Source organism: Equus quagga, chromosome 7, assembly GCF_021613505.1.
Source record: "Equus quagga isolate Etosha38 chromosome 7, UCLA_HA_Equagga_1.0, whole genome shotgun sequence".
Lineage (NCBI taxonomy): Eukaryota > Metazoa > Chordata > Mammalia > Perissodactyla > Equidae > Equus > Equus quagga.
This window is the reverse complement of record NC_060273.1, coordinates 48,542,152-48,562,673: the sequence shown is the minus strand read 5'-3', so window position 1 is coordinate 48,562,673 and position 20,522 is coordinate 48,542,152. Positions and strand designations below refer to the sequence as shown.

Genomic DNA, 20,522 nt, shown 5'->3' with positions numbered 1-20,522 from the left:
TAGCTCTCCCACACCTCAGCTCCTTCTCCCTGCAGAACACACAGCAGGCAGTTCAGATATACCCTGAACCTGGGGACAGATACCAAGTCAAAATAGGGGATCAACAATGTGGTCTCTGCAGAAATCAAGACAGCTTTTTTTAGATCTGATTTGTCTTTAAAATAGGTCATCTTTGGAGCTAAAAAGAAAGAAAATGGGCTTAAAATTTTGCCTTCTGTAAAAGAAATTTTAGACAGGCTTAAGTGATTAGTTAACCAGAGCTTTCAGCACAACTTGTGTAACACTTCGAAGTGCTTTCTTTTTTGTGTTATCACTTTAAATTGCGTCTGACAGTCTGTATTCTTCTACTGTCATCACCTGGAATGAAGGATTTGGAAATCTGCAGCCAGCAGTGTTACCACCCCTTCCTTTCATCCATTCTTGAATTAAAATTTATTTTAAAATAAGGTAGACTTTCTTGGGCTTAATTGTATTTTGAAGGTGAAACTTTGAGGATTTTTACACACTAAGATGTAATTTTAAGAATGGCAGCATTGTATTTTTACTTTCAATAAATGAGAAGTTTTTTTTGAGGAAGATTAGCCCTGAGCTACCATCTGCTGCCAATCCTCCTCTTTTTGCTGAGGAAGACTGGCCCTGAGCTAACATCCGTGCCCATCTTCCTCTACTTTATATGAGGGACACCTGCCACAGCATAGCTTGTCAAGCGGTGCCGTGTCCACACCCGGGATCCGAACCGTTAAACCCTGGGCCACTGAAGCGGAACATGCGAACTTAACCCCTGCGCCACCGGGCTGGCCCGAGAAATGTTTTTGATTTAAGCAAACATACTAGAAGCATTTGGCCCAGTGTGTGTTTCTTTACGTTTGTGGGTTTCTGCACACTCGCAGCTCCCTTCCTTTCTTTCCCCTGCATGTCCGTATGCTCTCTGTCTGCTTGTTTTGGGTCCTAGTCAGGTTACATGTGAAGAAGCACATTTGTTGTGGGTCTACTTGCTTTTTCTCTGGATTTCTCTACTTGTAGAGTAATAATGAGTATTATTTTGTGGCATCTCCATTCTCCATTCTTAATCATGCTCTTTCACATTTCCCTCTCATTTCTTCAAAAAATGTTGTCTCTGAGTTTCCTGACACGCAGTCGTTTATGCACTGTTCTCTTTCTTCTCAGTGAATTGGGAACGGCTTATGTTTCTGCAACAACGGGTGCTGTGGCAACAGCTCTAGGACTCAATGCATTGACCAAGGTACTTGGATTTTTATTCCCATAGTAAAGCTTCTTAATTTGTCCTCACCTGCCAGGCTCTAAGTCTCTCTATTATTTCTAAAAATAGCTCGAGTCTTGGTACTTTTTTATTATAGTCATTATCTTCAACTGTATATTTTAATTATATCTTCCAGTAAGCTTGGGAAGGGGTGTCACCGGTAAGATCTGCCAAGCCCCTGGTCTCTTCCTGACACTGTGCTTTAAGTGCTAAATTCAATGCTAAGTGCTCACCCTCAGAACCCCCCCTCTGAAGAGGTGGGGGAGCCAGCATCTGAACTCAGACTTTGGGACTCCAGAGCCCCCTCCTCCGACAACCACACTAAGCTCTCAGAATGTTCTAGAAGTCTGCATTGTCCCAGTGTGCCCATGCTGGAAATATGAAAATATCTCTAGGAAACAAGTTTTGAAAGTTCTCTTGGCCTGAGTTTCTGTACAAACAGGACTCTGCATTTTTAGCAATTTTCAAGAAGAAACAAGTATTTCCCTCCAATACTGCAGGGAAAGTCACACAACACTCTTGGACTCTCGTTTCTGCAGCACGTCTCACCACTCATCGGACGTTTTGTTCCCTTTGCTGCGGTGGCTGCTGCTAATTGCATTAATATTCCATTAATGAGACAAAGGTAAGACTAACGTGCACTCTTAGGACTTGTGCTTGACACTGGAATCTCTTGTAATAATTAGCTTTGTTGAAACTCTTAAAAATTTATTTTAATATTTACAGATGAAATTATATGAGATCTGAAATTTGCTTCAAAATAATCTGGCGTTGGGGGCGAGGATGGCTCCATTGATGAAACAAGCTTAGCCGGGAGTTGTTAATTGTTGAAGCAGGCTGATGAGTACCTGAGAGTTTAGAATAGTCTTTCTACTTCTGTATAATAAAAAGTTAAAAAAATATATCTCACACTTACATTTAGTTGTGCTAGGGCTGGGCAGAGGAGGTCTACGCAAAGAAAGTTTATTCTCTAAAAAAGGTTCTTTTTCACCCTAGAATTTTTGGGGGAGATTTAAAATAATCTATATCTTTGAAAGTACTTTTTAGAACGGCAAAAATTAAAGGAGAAGAAAGAATGAGAAAAAGCATTTAGGAGTGGAGAACGAAAAACGAGGTAACGCTAGGAGCTCTCCTTCTGGTGTTAGTGTAGTTAGCCAACGTCAGAAGTGCTGCGACCTGTGACGCCCTGTCAGTGTAGTCAGTTGGCTTACTAACGCTCTGTACTGTGTCTGTCTCATTTGAAGACTTGCTCAGATTTGCACATGAGCATAGAAATTAGCCTTTCCTTTATGTTAGCGTTCGCCCTTTGAGTCATATTTTTCTTAAAACTGCTATACCTTTTTTACAAAGTTTACTAGTGTTATTTTACTTTTGTGCCTATCACACGAGATTAAACTTGTCCGTGCTATTTAAAGTAGACTTATTAGTGCCGCAAATGACACTTGAGCAGGTTTTTGGATCAGTAGGGACCTGACCTTTCACAATGTAAGCGCTGTTTCCAGCCATTGCACACCGGGATCTGTGAACGTCTGTGTGCCGTTTGCTCCATAGGGAACTCAAAGTTGGCATTCCTGTCACCGATGAAAATGGGAACCGCCTGGGCGAGTCGGCAAATGCTGCCAAACAAGCCATCGCACAGGTAGTCATCTCCAGGATTCTCATGGCAGCCCCAGGCATGGGTTAGTAGAACTTTGTCCTCCCCTCATTTATTCCATAAACATAGATTGAGCGAGCGTTTCTGCATCTTTGAACCAAAGAAAAAGTCATTCCCCTTGGTGGAATTTACTTTCTAGAGGGGGAGGCCGAGAATCAACAAGATAAGTAAGTGAAATATATATGTGAGGTGATGATGAAGCCTGAGGGGAAAAGGAGGGACGGGGGTCTTGGGTGGAAGTGGACAGGATGGCCAGGAAGGAGTGCTGGGCAGAGGGGGAGGGAGCTGCGTGGCCCGGGGGCAGATTCTAGCAGTTAGAACAGCAGGAGGGGGGGCGCCTGCCTGGTGTGTCAGAAGCATTGCAAAATGGCAGGTATGGCTGGAGTAGAAAGAGGGAGATGGGAGCAGGAGAATGGAGTGAGCGAGGCCCCAGAGGGCAGAACATGGATGGCCCGCAGGCCTTTGGAGCCCTGGCTTTTAATCTGAGGGGTAGGAAGCCATAGAGGGTTTTGAAGGGGAGTGGCATCATTCATGTGTCCACGACTCCAGGGGAGGCTGGTCGGGACGCTGTCGCAGTGCTCCAAGCAAGCGATGACGGCAGGTTGGACCAGGGCAGTGATAGTAGAGGTGATGAGAACTTGAAGGGAAAGAATTTGATCTTTGTAAATCTTGCAAAGAAACTTCCCGAAGTTCTTGAATAGGAATTTCTCCTGAAAATGTATTTGTATCAATTGGAAACCCTTAAAACACAGAGCAAGTTGGGTCGGCTGGAGCAGCCATGAATAAACTGTGTACCAGGTTCCTACTCAGTTCCGTCCTTAGGGCTTGGCAGCAACATGACCAACAGCAGAAAATCTACATTGTGTTTTCTCCTCTGGGAATCGCCGGTCCACTCCCAAGGCTTCTTAGAGCTCTCCTCAGGCCACGGGCCTAGAGAAGGTTCTCAGACTTACTCAGGACCTGGAGGGCTGGGAGTTACAGTGCCCTTTGCAGAAAAAATAGAAATTAGTGCGTTTAATTTCCTCATCTAAACTGAATGCAAACAGCACTTGGCTGTTAACTAAGCTCTCAACAGAAGCATACGTAATCAGCCACTCTCAAGTTTTCCCACTACTTGTTGTTGGCTTCAAATACCTTTCATCACTGTGAATGCTCATCAGCAGACAAGTAGGAGTGGGCAACAAAGTTGAAAAAGAGGGCATGAAGGAAAGCTTTGATGACCATCATATTCACCTTCCAGCTCATGGGGGTTATCTGACTGAAGCCCCATTAACTGATGTAACGAGGTGCACTGTGGAAACCACAGTCGTGAAATGTAGGCCAGGGGTCCCCCGAGCCACTGACCTGCCAGGAGGTGGCGGGGAAGCCCGACACGCCTGCGGAGCCCAGATTTCCAGATTTGCCAAAATCCAGCTTCTCCGCTGGGCTTGCTTTTGGTTTTGTACTTTCCCATTTTGAAGTATGAGTCTCCGCTTTGGAGTTCAGCCAGCCCAACAAATCCATTTCCTCTGGCTTAGATAATAATCTAGCCCCCAGAGGAAGAACATAGTTTTTCTATCCCAGTGAAAAAGGTGATTGACATATTGGAGTTATGGATGTCACCGTTTAGTCTGATAAAACCTGTGAGTAAATCATCTAACGCTGCCCAGTGTTTTACGAGTGTTATTACATCCAATCATCCTGGCCAGTTTGGGCCAATTCTCCCCCTTTTATGGATGAGGAAAGCAGAAAACTAAGGCTCAGAGAAGTGAGGTAACTTTTCTAGGAGCACCAGCTAGCCAGTGGTCTGCCTGAGTCAAGGCAGCAATCTTTATGCTGCTTTATACACGTGGAATGGACACCCAGGGGAGGTTGGGTTTGTCTTATTAGTACGGGGGTAAAGGTCCTCATGTTTGTACTGTTACATATTTAATGTTAAATATAAAGTTCTCTTCAAGATTACAAAATTTTTTGCCTGGCAAAGAGCATTACATTATTTTTCAAAAATCTAGAGAATGGGAATAGTGGATTTTTTCTTAAATACTAAAGTAGTTTCAAGAATTATTGCAATTGGCTTCACTCTGCTAGTGTGAAAATAGCCTGAAAGTGACTTAAGCCTTTTGTGAAATTGTTGGGGGAAACAAATGTGAGCTAAAAATAGATATTAAGTGAAGATTTAAGTAGATCTATTTTTACTTGCAGCTATCCCTCCATTTATCATGAACACTTTGGAAAAGAAAGCCTTTCTAAAGGTAAGCCCCAATTCTCTTGATCATTGTCTCAATCTTTCAATTCACTTTCAGACTTCAAACTATACAGATATTTCCTCCTACATAAGTACTGAGTAAAGAATTCGGGGGCTGGTTACATTTGGACACTTATACAAATAAAAAGATGTTTCCAGAAACATTTTGTTTCTAATCTCAGAAAGTTGAAAAAGCTCTCATAAATGCAGACTGCTCCCCACTTCTGTTTAGAAGTTACAATGCAGGTACATGCTTAGCTTAGTCATCAACTGGATGCTTCGCTAGGTAACAATGAAGAGGTGGTGTGAATTTGGAATTCCATGTTTATAACTCTCTATACATACTATCAGAAATGAAGAAATAATATGGAGTAGTAGCTTCATGGAACACTGAATTTAGTATCCTGATGTATTTTTCTTTGGTGATCATATCTAATGATTCATTAATCTAGCAGCTGCCTCCCCTCAAGGTCTAAAAATATTACAGGATGAATTTGTAACGAAGGAATGTCCATGCACTGTATACATTCTTTCTACATTGCTTTTTGTAGTTTCCATGATTTAATACAATAGTATTTATCCTTCACTTTAGTTTTCCAGTTCTTGTAACAAGTAGGAGACAGTGGCGTAGGGTGACTCATTGGGCTCATGCTGTTTGGGAAGTGACACCATTAGATCTGCCAGGAGAAATGGGTCAGGCTCCTCGCTGGAGAGGCAGCTGTGTTGTGGTGAAGACCACAGCTCCCTTGGAGTGAATTGTTTTCAGTCTTAGAACCGTGCCATCGATGGGACACTATAGAGCTTTGAAAAAAGGACATAGTTCTCAGACCAAGCCCTTCCTGAATGATTTCAGTGATTGAGAAAATTCTAAATGTCAACAGGTGTGTTCATGAACCTGTAACCCTCCCTGTGGGCCGCAGATGGAAAACTAAGGCCAACACTAAGTCAACACTTCCTAAACACTCTTAGTACAATCACATTTTTCGAAAAATAAGCTAAGAAGTTTGCTATGAAGAAACAGTGCTGTCGAGCATCTCATTTGACTGACACACCCAGGTTGTTACGTGTTAACGCACCAACCCCGTGGGAGTGAAAGGGGCCCCTCTCTGCAGCACCCCCTCCTATTGTCTCTTGGAAACGTTAGGAATCTGGAAGCCTCACATTCCATGAGCTTCCTCCTGTTGCAGTCTTACACAACGCTATGAAGTGTTAGGTAGAGCGTCACAGTGGCTCTGCAGTGACCGAATGGTCCCAGTGCTCCTTGTCCTCATAGGGAATCCAGAGACCCCTGGGCTACCCCAGGAAGCTACACCCTCAAAAACCCTCTGAGTCTCCATCCATCTCCTTTGTGGGTTTTTGACAGCCTTCGTTGTAAGATTAAGCAGAAATACAAAGCAGTTACGTGTATTTAAGCGGTAAAGCCATTAGTGTGGACCAACATGTAACTGTGGCCTTGTTTTACATGTTACCTACTTCATAGCTCTTGTTCTGATGTTTCTTGAAAAAGTTTTCCAAAGTCATTTTCTGCTGCAAAGTTTCGAAAAGATACATCTAACCTCCCCCTCCCACTGAATTTAAGCAAAAGCAGGTTTTTTAAAGCAAGACCAGATTTCTAGGTAGGTACAGGGCTTGGAAACCGTCATCTTACCATGTTAGTTTGTCTGACGTGAAAGTGACAGCTTTTGCGAAAGAAGAGAAGTAACAGCTTTTGCGAAAGAAGAGGGGTAAATGCGGATCATTGCACCCATAGGATAGCAGGGTTACGATTGCGTGAATTTGCAGGTGACTGTGAAAGCAGTGGGGAGGCCGCATGCCCACTGTGGAGGCTTCCCCATTCCTTTCTCTCTGCCTCTCAGAGCCACCCAGCGCCCAGGTAGCAGAGGGGTCCAGCAGCTGGGCTCTGGAGCAGAGGCTCTGAATCTTGCCTCTTGCCACTGTTGCTGGGACGTTATTCCGTGGTGTCTAGCTCCAGCCTGTGGATGTTGGGCACACTCTGGCTGCTAACATGTGTCCTGATCGTGGCTTGGGATTCCAGAAATTCTCTAAGAAAGTCTACGTTTGTACCTACGTTAACGCTGAAAAGTTAGGTCACCGGGGAAAACTTGATTTTCCCAATTCAGGCATTCCTTCGAACTCCTGGGGTCTCAGTGCTGTTGGCAAAGTTGCCACAGTTACTCTAATCTCTCAGTGACAAACACTGAATAGAAGACGTAGTTGGTCACACTGCATAATTTTCTTGCTGTGACAGACAGAAATTGCTATAGACACAGCCTGGCATTTTCTTACATGAAGGAACCAGCAAATGATACAAGTGGTTAGCTACCATTGCCACACTGTCCTAGGCTTTTTCACAATAATAAGTGAATAAATCTTTTGTTTTCCTTCCTCGTGATTGCGGTTTTTAGCTTTGCTTGATACCGTACCCTTCAGTAATAATTTGGAGATGTGCCATCTTGCTTCCCTTTCCCAAAGAAGCCCTCTGCCTGCCCCGCCCCAGAGCCAGAAGGGGCCACTGGCTGCCGAACCTCCATGACAAGGTTGGGAGGAAGGATCAGAGTAGCTGGAACATGAGTCCGAGTGCCTCGCTAGCTGCAGGGGGTCTGGCTGGAACTATACTCCACAGCTCAGAGGAGAATGTTGCTTTGAAAACGTAGCAGCTAAATGTTGTTGAGCTCCTCATACACACATACCACTCCCAAGTTCGTGGTTGCCGTTACACTGAAATACGGCATTCTGCCCATGTGGAGAAGACCGTAAGACTTAATTGATAGTGTAGCCATTACAAAAACATAGGCAGAGTCGGCTTATATTAACTTCCATATGTTTCCATCTCCAAAGCATTTTCACGTGCTATTTTGAAAGGCAAGCTTTCCTGAGCGCCCTTACGAAGTCCCGGAGACGGTCCTCGGTGGCTCAGAATGTCCACGTGGGTGGCGTCTGCCTCGGTCGGCTCGGCCCTCTGGTTGTTCCCATAGCTCTGGAGGCCAGATGTGCCTCTGCAAGGATGTAATTATCTGGGCTTTTACCTTGGTCGTGACCCAACTCGTCTGCAAACACAAGGCGGATTGAACATTCTTGGCTTTTTAAGTGGGGAGCCTGGGGAGCTTTCGGCATGACTCATCCTTCCCCTCCGCCTTATCTTTGCCCAAGTGCAGTGCTGGAAGAAAGCAGCAGCTGCAGGCAGGTGGCTCACGGTAATCTGTGCAGTAAACCAAAAAGTTCACTGCCTGAAATCTGGTACTTCAGAACAGTCTTCAGGAAGAAGAGCTCCTGTGGTCTCCTTACCTTGCTGGCACTCTCACTGGGAACAAAACTGATATGGTTTGGGTGAGAGAACAGTTCCTCATTCCTTAGGTTCTAGTTCTCTGTCCCTATAATAAAGGTAGGCCGCTCCGCCTACTCGGTAGGTTGTCAGGATTGTCTGCTAATTGAGTGTGAATGTAGCATTTCTTTGTTCATTCATTCATTTATTCAGCAGCCCTTTGCCGAATGCCTTGCATGCCAAGCAACATGCTAGTGCTGGAGTCATAGAACAGGGCTTGAGCCCTGCTCTCAGGGGCCTTATAGCACGGTGATGGGAAGAGGCACAGGGAGTGGCTCCGATGCACGGTGTCTACAGCACAGGGCTCAGAGCAAGGAGTGGAGGCGTCTCCCCCGACTGCAGGAGTGGGCAGAGACTTGAAGAGGTCTGGCCAATGGCACATGCTCTGCAGAAGCTCAGAGGGGACACAGAGCATGGCTTGTAGGGAGACTTGTGGATGGTCAGGTCCTAGGATGTGGGCCATGTGTAGGAAATTGACTGTAGCATATATAAAAATTAATTTCCAATGATTCGTAGATTGCAAATGTAAAAATCTACAATTGTCAAACTTCTAGAAGAAAATATACTAGAACATCTTTGAGACCTAGAGTTAGGCAAAGGTTTCTTAGACACAACCCCAAAAGCATAGTACATAAAAGAAAAATTGACAAATTGGACTCCATCAAAATGTTAAAATTCTGGTGTTTGAAAACTACAAAGAAAATGGAAAGACAAGAAACAGACTGCGAGAAAATTTATGTAAAGCATGTATCTGATAAAGGAGCTGCATCCAGGATGTGTAAAGAGCCCTCAACACTCGTTCAAAAAAACAACTCAATAAACAGATGGGCAAAGTGTTTGAACAGACATTTAACCAAATATATGCAGTTTTCAAATAAGCACGTGAAAAGATGCTCAGTATCTTTAGTCATTGGGGAAATTCACGTTAAAACCACGTTAGCTACCACTCAACCTATTGGAATGGCTAAAATTAAAAAGACTGACTATAACAAGTGTTGTGGAGGATGCAGAGGAACTGGTACTCTTGTCTTCTGCTAATGGAGCTGTAAAATGGCACAACCACTTTGGAAAATAATCTGGCAGTTCCTTAAAAGGTTAAACATATGCTTACCATGTGATGCGGCCCTTTCACTTCTAGGTATTTACCTGGGAGAAATGAGAGCATGTGTCCAGAAAAGACAGACCTTCACAGCGGCTTTATTTGCAGGAAAAACTGGAAACAACCCAGATGTTCTTAGCAGGAGAGTGGATTATCAAATTGTGGTACATGCACACAATGGAATACCCAACTCAGCAGTGAAAAGCAATGAACTATTGACACATGCAGCAACATGAATGAGTCTCAAAAGAATTATACAACAGAGTAGATGCTCTATCTAAAATCCCAGAAAATATAAACTAATTTATAGATCAGAGGTGGCCAGGGAACAGGGTGCAGGGTTTAAGGGAGAGGGTGGAATTGCCAAGGGCACAAGGAACAAAGAAAGCCTTAGGGATGATGGCTATGTCCGTCAGCTAGATTGTGGTGATGGCTTCACAGTGGAATACCTATGTCAAAACTTATACTCTGCACATTAAATATGTGCAGTTTATCATAAGTCAATAAAACTATTGGAAAAAAGATCATTGGGAGGAGAAAGAATTTAGAGTCATAGTAACTTTTTGAGCTTTTACCTCATTGAGTATCTTTTAAACTTGTGATTGCTGTCTGTAATTCCTTCACACTTTTATTTAAAATACCCTCTGTTTGCACAGTTCTGTGCTATGTGAGACATGTCCCTACCCCGAGGAGTTCTGTGAGTGTGTGGGCGAAGACGAGACATTCACAGCTCGCTAATCCCATCTCAGACTAAGTTCTGTGGAAGAAGGAGGGATGAATTAAGCAGGACAGGGTGCTGGAGAGGAGGCAGGAGACCGGATGACAACCAGGTTGGGTTCCGTGGGATCAGTCAGATCTCTCCAGGATCCTTGTCCTTACCAAGAGCCTTTCCAACCAAACCATCCCTGCCACCACGTCGGCCTTTCATTTGCATGCGTTCTTCTTTGAGATTACACGAGCTGTTCCCCAGGATGCAGGCAAGAGTCCACTTGAAATGAGGAGGCTGCTCGCAGGGGCTCAAGTTCCTTCTTCCACAGGATCTCGTTCAGTACCTAGCTTGCCTTCCCATCACTGAGTCTGTCTACCAGCACAGACATCACACGTCTGGGAAGTGATGGGGTGAGGATTTACCATCTCCTTGTAAAAATCCTTCATCCTCAGACAGAGCCGGTTGCCCTGGATACAGTATTTTCTTATCTTGCTCTCCTTTGAGGGGTGGGCCCTCTGCGTGAGCTCTGTGGGTCTGCCTCCTCTTGATGACGTTTCTCCCTTCCTCTCTAGTCCATGCCTCTCTCCCCTCACGTTAGCCCGTGTGACGTACCTTCCCACCAGAGGAGCCTTCTCGGGGACGAGGGTACGCCTCTCATGCAAGCCTCTTTGGGACCCTGATCTTTTAACAGCTTGTGTTGACTCGTAACTAAGTCGGCTGATTTCATTACACCAACTCACAGCTTGGTTGCAGCTTTTTCAGTGGCCTCCTTTATATAACCATCTATCTCATCGCCCTTTATATTGTGTATTTTGCTACCACTCCTTTTTGAAAACTGAAGGTCTAACAGCACTTACTCTCCAAAAGACCAACCAACTTACTTGTTTCCGTTAAAAAAAGTGGCAGTCAAACTTTTTTTATGCCGGCGATAGTTTTAACCATACTGACAGCAACGAAAACTAAGAAAGGCAAGCTGCAGGGAGGAGGGGGGAACGTGTGTTGGGTTTCGGCCCTGTCCCCAGCCCTGTACTCAATGAGTGTCATCTGCATGTCTCCCCCACACTTTCAGGAGGCTGCTGTGATCCTCATTAGCAGGTAAGGAGGCCAGAACTCGCAGAGGCCGGACTCTGCCCTTCCCACAGCCGGGCGGAGGTCTGAGGGCAGGTGTGTTTGTCTTCCAACCGGGCGCCAGGCTAGCCTGCCTCCTGAGCCAGGAGATAAGTTAGAACTAAATGATAGCGATTTCTCCACCTCCGGAATACAGCCCGGCGTCACTCAGATGGTACGTGCACCGGGAAAACGAGAGCCACTGGTCTGTGCATGCGCATTCCTCGAGCGATCAAGTGGGGCTGCAGGGAGTCAGGACTAACACGCTTGTTGCAGTGTTACCCCCGAATGTCGCTAATCACCTTCCATCTTGCTCTTGTGATGTGGAGAGGTTCCTTCCAGTGAGTCAGCAGGAGAAACTGTCTCTACGAGCCCCAGGTAAAAAGTATTCAGATAATTTATTTCTCAACACAGAGGTTCCCGTGGATGAGCGCACCTATTCAAGTTGGACTAGTTGGCTTCTGGTGAGTAGAGTTACTTTGATATAATTAACTTATTTTTTAAAGATACGTATATAGCATATGAAAGATGAGGGAAAGGGTAGATAATATGGGACACAAGTTTTGAAAACGAGACCATCCCAGAACATCTGGAACTTATGGTCCCAATAATTAGCTAGAAGTAAACTCCAGAGAAACCTACATTTGGGGCTAGTTGCATGATTCTTTTTTAAACTCCTGTTATCTCTTTGATTTAAAAAATATTATTTTGGCAGTCCTTGGTAATAAAATTACACAAACAGGCCATATTTTTGTGAGGCAATATAATGCTCGAAAGAAAGAAAAGGGTTTGTTATAAAAGCAAAATAGAATCCAAAAAGCCAACCATTTCCAAATACTCTGATTTGTCTTTTTTTTTTTTTAAGTTTGGTATTTGCCACACCCCTGTGCTGCGCTTTGTTTCCTCAGAAAAGGTACGTATTTGTTACTCTTCAGAATGATCATGCGTTTTAATCCTGGAAACCAGTTGAAGACGCAGAGGCCGTTGCTCCATTTCACTGGTGGGGAAGTTGATGCAGAAAGTGAGTGAAGCCAGGGTCTCTGAGCAGAAGAGAGACGCAGAAATCAAACGCGCGTCTGTTTAATTTCAAAACTCGCTACCTAGCTCTTTTCTACCCACTGCCATTACATTTGAAAACACTTTATTCTTTGATAAGAGTCAGGTTAAGTCTGATGCAAATTTGCTTTTATAAAAATTTAAGCGTGGTTCATTGTCCTTCAGCCGTTGGCAAATGCGTCTCTAATGCGGACAGAGTAGCATTCCAGTCCCGCCCCCGGGACAGCAATTGCACACACTCGGCTTAGGTGGGTGGGGTATTTGCTTCCCTTCTGTCTGCTTAGTTTTTTGCCTTAAAAGCCTTATTGTGCGCTTGTCTTTCATTCCGAACTGCCCTTGAATCCTGCTTTTGATGTCAGGCCCGGAGTGACAGGCATTAAATCGGCGTCGCATGAATCTAGGTCTCAGCCTTCTCCTGACGGAACATCAAGGCACGGAGAGCCAGCATTTTGTTGTCTTGCTTTTGTTTAAGTGTCACCAGGCTCCTGCCTTTGTAACACTATTCTGGGGCCAACCGGTCCCAGACATCTGGTCTTTAAGGCCCTGGGCTTTCCAAGCAGGTCCGGGATGAGGTGTTCTGTTCTCGAACTGACTTTCTCAGGTCCCTCCACCTGATGAGAACCCCAGCTTTCATCCTCTCCTCCCCACTTTGAGCCCCACTGTTCTTAAGGAAGGAATTAAATCTCAAGGAGAGGGACCCTTTTCTCACCGCGGTGCCTGTAGCCAGACCCCCCTTGGAGCAGGCGGCCCTTCAGGACCTGTTCTCCAAGCCCAGTGCAGATACATTTCCTCGTCTCTAAAGAGGAATACCCATACTGTCTAACTGTACAGACCCCAGAATCTCAGGCCTTAACGTAGGACGAGTTTGTTTCTCTGGTATATGGCACTGGGATCCCAGTGTCCAGCAGCTGACCTTGCACTCAGAGATTCAGAAATAGTGCCTGGGAAATGCTGAGGAGAGCGGCTGATACGAAGGAAACCCCTCATAAATGCAGCTGTTATGATTCTGAGATTAAAAGGATTTGAAAATCCATAAAGAAGCTTCCTACATAGGCTTTGATCTTGTTTAAGTGTTATGAGAAAAACAATATATTCATTCTAACATTTGTTTTATGATTAATTTAAACTCTAGGTATGGAAATTAAAAGTTTTCTATAACTGCTAGTGCCATGAAGCCATGTGTCCATGGAGAGTACTTGGTTTTACATTTGGGAGTCCAAGAACACTCTTAGCTTCCTCTGTTTAAAAATGATTAGTCTAGTTTTTTTACTTATACATTTGTCTGTATGTTTGTTTTTATTGTTTCTTTCTTGTCAGTTGCATAGAATAGGATTAATCATATGTCTTAGCTCTTAACACACTGTCCTCGTTGGTCCAAGCATGACCCTATTTTATTTTATTTATTTCAATGATGCAGTGAACATCCATGAATCCACTGCCCAACCCATGAATGAAAGTATTACCCGTAAGTTACCTCTATCTGTGGGTTCCTCCCAGCCCGTCTCGCTGCCTCCCCTGCAGATTTAAGCACTGTGTAAATTTCACATTTACATGCAATTACATTTTTAAATTTTCATCCGATATATGTATGCCTAATATTGTTTAGTTTTATTCTCTGGGGACTTTTTAGACAAGGGTGTTATACTGTACATATGTGTACTATATAGTCTTCTGGTACTTGTCCTTTTTGTTCAACATCTTGTAACTAAGATTCATCCACATTAGTGCATGGAGCTACCGGTCATTTCATTTTCTGACTGCTATATAATAGTCCATTGTATGAATACGCCACAGTTATCCATTCTTCTGCATGAATGAGATAGAATGAAAACACTCCTTATCAGAATTTCTGGGGAGCAGCAAAAGTATTGCTTTGAGAGAAATTTATCACTTTCAATGTCGATATTAGAAAGGAAGAATGGCTGAAAGTCAGTGCGCTGAATGTCCAACTTAAGTTTAAAATAGTACAAAAGAACAAATTCCAGAGAAAGAAAAAAGAAAGAAGACCAGAAATAAATAAAATAGATAACAAGGAAAAATAAAGGATCCACAAAGTCAAAAGTTGGTTGTTTGAAAATTGTAGCAAAGTAGACAGTTGTCTTGTGATATCAATCAAGACAAAAGGCACAAATAATAATATGAATGAAAAAGAGGCATAGGTATAGATTCAGCAGAGACCAATATGATAAGAGAATATTATCTACATTATCGTGTCAGTAGATTTTAGAACAGGCAACATGGACAAATTTCTAGAAAAATGTTAACAATGCTTAAAAATTAGAAAGTCTGAATTGTGTTATAGCCATTAAGGAAGTTGAAGTATTATTTAAACTGCTTCCTACAAAGAAAACACAAGAACCAGGTGGTTTTACAGGTGAGTTTTCCTCAACTGTCAAGAAACAGATTATTTAAATTTTAAACAAACTCTCCTAGAAGATAAAAAAGAGAATGTTCCCCATCATCCAATAAGGTTTGAATAACTTTAACTCCAAAATTGGGTTAGCCTTTAAACTATCTTAATAGTAACTATGTTATAGACCCGTGGAAAAACAGAAGGACCAAGAGGCAGTACAGCCTAGTGGTTAGGAGCATGGCTTTTGGGTGGAGAAAGACCTGGCTTCACATCTCAGTTGCACCTCTGGTTTCCTTATCTATAAAATGAGGATAATACCTGAGTTTGAGGGTTTTTATAAGGATTAAAATGCCTAATGTCTGGCCCAAAAGCTGATCAATAAGTCAGAGCCATTACCATTATCATCAGCAACATCCTTTTTTGTGAACAAGTGTGGGGTGAGGAAGATTGGCCCTGAGCTGACATCTGTTGCCAATCTTCTTTTTGCTTGAGGAAGATTGGCCCTGAGCGGACATCTGTGCCAGTCTTCCTCTATTTTATATGTGGGACGCAGCCACAGCATGGCTTGACAAGTGGTGCTAGATCCACACCTGGGATCTGAACCTGCAAACCCTGGGCGGCCGACGTGGAGCACGCGAACTTAACCACCACGCCACCGGGCCAGCCCCAGCAACATCCTTTTAAAAGTACTCAAAGTCCCACTACACAGAAAATAGCCACTGCGTTTTTTTCTATATTCTTAGTTTTTCTTTTCTTTGCATATATCTGTCTGTAAATCTATAGCTTATCCTTTTTACCTCATGTTTTATCACATCTCAACTATAGTGCAGACCAAATCTTTTGAAAAGACTAATTCCACATCAAAATGTTAACAGTTTTTCTGGTAGTAAGCATTCTGGATAATTTGTCTTCATACTTTTATGTAGTAAGTACGCCTGTATAACAAAAAGATAAGCTTGAATACGTACATACATAGAATACATTCAGGTACTTGTTTTAAATGCAGAAAGCGAAGACTAACAGTGATTATCTCTCAGTGGTGCGACTACCAGAGGTGTTTTTCTCGTACAGTTTAGTGTTTCCTGAAAGCTTTAGGGTGAGCATGTATCATAACACAGTGGACAAAAGCACATTAGTGCAAGTGAGTTGTTAGCATCCAGAGTCCCACTGAGCACACAGTGTCTTTTCCATTACTGCTGAACAGCTGTGTGCTTCTCCCTGGGAAGCCAAGTTTCCACAGACAGTTTTCCAATACCGGCAGGGTCTGAGACTGTCGATACCATCCAGCCTTGCCAGCGATGAGTGGTTTTTAAGCTTTTAGTAATTATTGGATCTTTAAGGTGCATTTATTTGATTATTAGTGACAGCTGATTTTCTGAAAGGAACAGGTCTCTCATTTTCTAGGCACATGAAGCGTTGCTTAAACAGGACTCTGTTTCACTGCCCCAGTCATGGGGGAGTGGGTGGCGGTCCTCTCTCTGCCCTCTCCAGATCTGGGTCTCACCCCTGCCCGTGTGATAACCCTGTCGTTTCTCCCTTACCCCAGTTCCATGTCTGTGACCAGCTTGGAGGCTGAGCTGCAAGCCAGGATCCGAGAGACCTCCCCTGAATTACGACGGGTCTACTTCAATAAGGGATTGTAGCTTAGGGAGAGCAGCTTGACAGCTCACCCGCCAACTGCGCACCTGGGCTCGCCACGCCGCATGGGTGAGGAAAATCCTGCTCAGCCCGGGTGCTCCCAGTTACAGAAACCTTTTAAAGATCCGCGTTAGCCTTTTAGAGTCAAGCTGCTCCTTACAGCACAGCGCCTGGTGTGGGCCAGGTGCCCGACGCCTGTCGGCCCCCTTGCATTTGAATCACGGTATAATTTACAGAAATACCCTTCCTGTAGCTTTTATAGTAATTGTTTTTCAAGACAACATCCAAGTCCTCACCCAGAGTTTTAAAGAGCACGGCTATGCATAGAATAGATGTTCAGTGTATGCTCAATAAATACTTATTGATTACCAGACCCTGAAAAGGAAATCTGTTTAAAATATTGAATTTTTAATCCCATTCTTGTTTCAAATCAAGGAGATCTCAGCACTGATTTGGGAAAGCATGAAAGCTCTGAGGCTCAGCTGTGAAAAATGTCTCATAAATATTAAGGGCAGTTTGCTTCCAGTTTGGGCAGCCGGCAGCCCGAGGTAGATGATGAGTTTTTGGGTCTGTAGGATAACAGCTCCTTCACAGACCTCCCGAAGGTCACGGTGATAGACAAGTGTAGCGAGCCGTCCCTGCTGTCAACGCCTGGATGCTTTCATGTTGCTGGGGGGTTCTTTGGTTGACTTTTAAATTTATTCTGTTTTACATTCTTATGAAGATGTTAATCCTACCTTGCACTTGTTGACTTTATCATCAATTATTTGCATCAAATAATCGAATAACTGAAATGTACAAATGTCAAGTTTTGGCAGAATATTCAAGACCAATGCTGTGTGACGGGGTTGAATCTGGTTGGTTTAATTCTTTAGCAATGAGAGCACGGTTCCAGCTCCTACCTGTCTTTTCTTGTCAAGCTTATACATCTCTTTGGCCTTCAGAAAGATACAGAAACAATGTGTTTGTGAATCAGTGACTACATGAATTTTACTTGAATGATGTATATCACATTCCAGCCTGTTTGAAAATAACGAATCCTTGGACCGCTGTTTACATCATCTGTAGTAGTTTCACATATGATATATTTAATGTACTAAAGATTATGTTTCGAGTCTGTAGGTGTTCAAAGGCATACACAAGGTAGTGGTTGAGTGTAGACCACTCAATTCAATTTGTAATTCAGAGACTTGTAAGTGAAAAAAGTGTAGAACCTAGTTTCGACAGATTTTCCTGACAATGTGACCAAACTGAATTTCCTCATAAAGAAAAAATGGCGTGCCTTGTGTCTGTGTTTCTCTTTTCTCCGAAAGGATCAATGGATCTGAAGGTTGGGGCCACTCTGAGCCTTCCTTTATGCTGCCAGAATTTTCTCATTTCGATTTTTCTGTCTTAAACCATTTGAGGCAAAGTAGCTTCCCCACAACATTCTGGCCTTGGATGCATTTTGTTGCCATAGATGCTTCTCTTACAAAGCGGTAAAAGCCTGAAATTCAAGGCAGATCTCCATGAGGTGCTTAAAGGGCGCTTTTAACAAGAAACTAAAGGACTGAGGCACCCCCCACCAGCCCCAGCTCACCTCCAAATTCTCACCCCCTGGGTGATTGGTAGCTCCATTTCAGAATCTTAACCTTCACTGAAAAATTAATGACTGGTTGGAAGATTGACAAACTAACTGAAATTTTACACGTACCAGGAAGATACAACCAAAGCTCCGTTATAAAGGGGATAATGAACATGGAGATGTGTCTTTGTAAACATTGAACCTTCCAACTCTTGATGCTTTTATATAGAAATATTAACTGTATAGTTTAATCATGGTTTATAAAAGAGAACAAATGAACCGAGATTGGCAATCGTTGCTGATCTCTTAGAAATACCTTTTCTGGAGAAAAGTTCACATGAAGTGCAATAAGCCTGTAAAAGTAAGTAGTTATTCATATTTCTATTAGCGTGATAGGAAGAATTATGATTGTGCGTATTTACTGGCTGGCAGTTTTTATTTCAGTATTAGCACAGTGTCTTGCCAGTGTGGGACTCAATGTATTATTTCAGTTCAACTGGATGAAATGTTAAATAAACTCAGAATGAAAATAAATCCTCTCTTTTATTTGTATGTGAAAGATAATGCAGTTTTGTGTTAGAATCGATGGCACCTTCCATTGAGACTTACTATGTGGGTACCATCAGGAACGCCTAATGCAGAGATATTTTTGTATTATGCCTTTAGCAGAAAATATGTTTCTAGTTTTGGCTTCCAGTCTTCCACCTTCTTGAATACCATATGCATAGAGCCCCCCACCCAAGCCCCACACAGTGTAATTCCAGGAACGTAAATTATGAGCGGGGGGGTGATTCTGCCTTAGATTCCGGTGACTAAGGCCACTGCACATGGTGGTGAGGCAAATTTGCTTTTACATTGTCAGATTCTAATGTGGAACTAACGTTTTCCACAGTTCACAGAGAAAATCTAAATTGACCCAAGACTGGGGAGTGCCTTATTAACAGACATGCTAAAGAACTGAGCAGTTTAACCTTCTCGGTCACGTCTCTGTATCTGTCCTGCTACCGTAACTCTGTTCATCACTTCAATTATTTAAATATGCTCTAGAGCTTGGGTTTAGGAGTCAGACAGACCCAGTACAATCTTGGTTGTACCCACTTGTAAAACATACGTATTTGGGCTGCTGACATTCTCTGCGACCTTCAGTTTTGGTTGTTTGGAGAAAATAATCGAATCTGCCTCATAGAGTTGTTTTGAAGATTGAACAAGATAATCCCTGTGCAGCAGTTCGTTCACTGAACGGTGCCCATCGTGTATTCATCTACAGACACTGGACATGCATTCAAAATGCCTGTATATATCAGTGTTAATGGTAAGATTTCAGAACCCTGGCAGCTTCCCCAGAGATAAGCCACAACCTAACTAAAAATATCAGATTAAAATGGTCAAATGGAGACACTTGAATCCATCCTTTTAAAATGTCTAACAGTTAAGATTTTGCCTAAATGAGACAGAGATGGGAAAAGTGCCTGCTCCCAGATGAGAAAGCTGGGGCTTCCAGGAGTGACAGCGTGCTCGCACTGCCCCTGGGCACTTGAAAACTGGAGTGCGAGCCAAGATCTGACACCCAGACCTGCATCCCAGCCCAAAAATGTAAACCGCTGAATACTCTAATAAAATTAGTCTTCCCTTCGTGCATTCAGAATTTCACGGAAAGCTGAAGACAGTCAAGGTTACATTTGGTGGTGAATGACATAATATGTCACGTAAGCCCTAGCTATTCAAAGTGTGATCCCTACAACCAGCAACATCCAGGCTTGTTGGAAATGCAAGTTCTTGGGCCCCACCCTGGACCTGCTGAGCCAGAATCTGCAGGATGACAGGAGCCCAAGATCCTCGTACATGTCATAGCTTGGGGAGTTCTGGCTGTAGCCACATCTCTGGGGTTCCTGGAGATCTGAGCTTCGTTGGATCCATTTCAGACCAACTTAAAATTTTCTGTGAATTTACATATTTACCCCTTACCAGATTGCAAGAAAGCATCCGACTTCAATGTTGACATACTTAGGGACACAGTATCAACAAGCTTTCGAGGGCAGGGGTTTCTCTTTTGTCCGCTGGCACATCTCCAGCAACTAGAACAGTTGGCACCAGCCAAGGGTCCACTTGGGCATTGGGTTCAACCTGGGCTCTTTCCAGGAATCTAAAACAGTTCTTCATGTTTCCAATTTCCAGTTGCGGAAAACAGCCCATTTTGTGTCACAGAGACATCATCACCAGGATGTGGAAGGAGTAGGGAATATGAGATTTTCTGAGAACAGAGGTGACAATGAACATTATTTCTGAGAATCTAGAGGGGAAATGACTGTGAGCAATGAAGTTGTACCCATTGTTCCAGAACCAGCCCTTCTGTCACTGAGGGCGCCACTGTCCCTGGAGCTTCTGGAACAGAAAGAGCACTTGGGACAACGCACATAGGGGCTTGTTTGATGCTCAAGGAGCCCATAATATCCCTATTTGTAAGAAAAGGAATTTGAGGCTCAGAGAAGTGGCCTGACATCTAGTGTCACACACTGGCCCAACCGCTATCTCAGT

The 20,522-nt window shown here is 43.4% G+C and overlaps 1 protein-coding gene across 20 annotated transcripts in view; it reads left to right on the top strand.

Annotated features, from left to right (window-relative positions):
• Positions 1-17,705, top strand: part of SFXN1 (sideroflexin 1) — a 44,713-nt gene extending 27,008 nt beyond the window's left edge. For 13 of the 20 annotated variants that reach the window (XM_046666551.1, XM_046666553.1, XM_046666552.1 and 10 more), the window contains 7 exons: positions 1,168-1,243; positions 1,801-1,886; positions 2,813-2,940; positions 5,097-5,146; positions 11,791-11,840; positions 12,242-12,289; positions 16,332-17,705. In XM_046666551.1, coding sequence (XP_046522507.1) covers positions 1,168-1,243; positions 1,801-1,886; positions 2,813-2,940; positions 5,097-5,146; positions 11,791-11,840; positions 12,242-12,289; positions 16,332-16,428 — 535 coding nt within the window. In that variant the 3' untranslated portion in view covers positions 16,429-17,705. The other 7 variants (XR_006889368.1, XR_006889370.1, XR_006889372.1 and 4 more) reach the window with 7 other exon arrangements.
• The last annotated feature ends 2,817 nt before the right edge of the window (positions 17,706-20,522 follow it).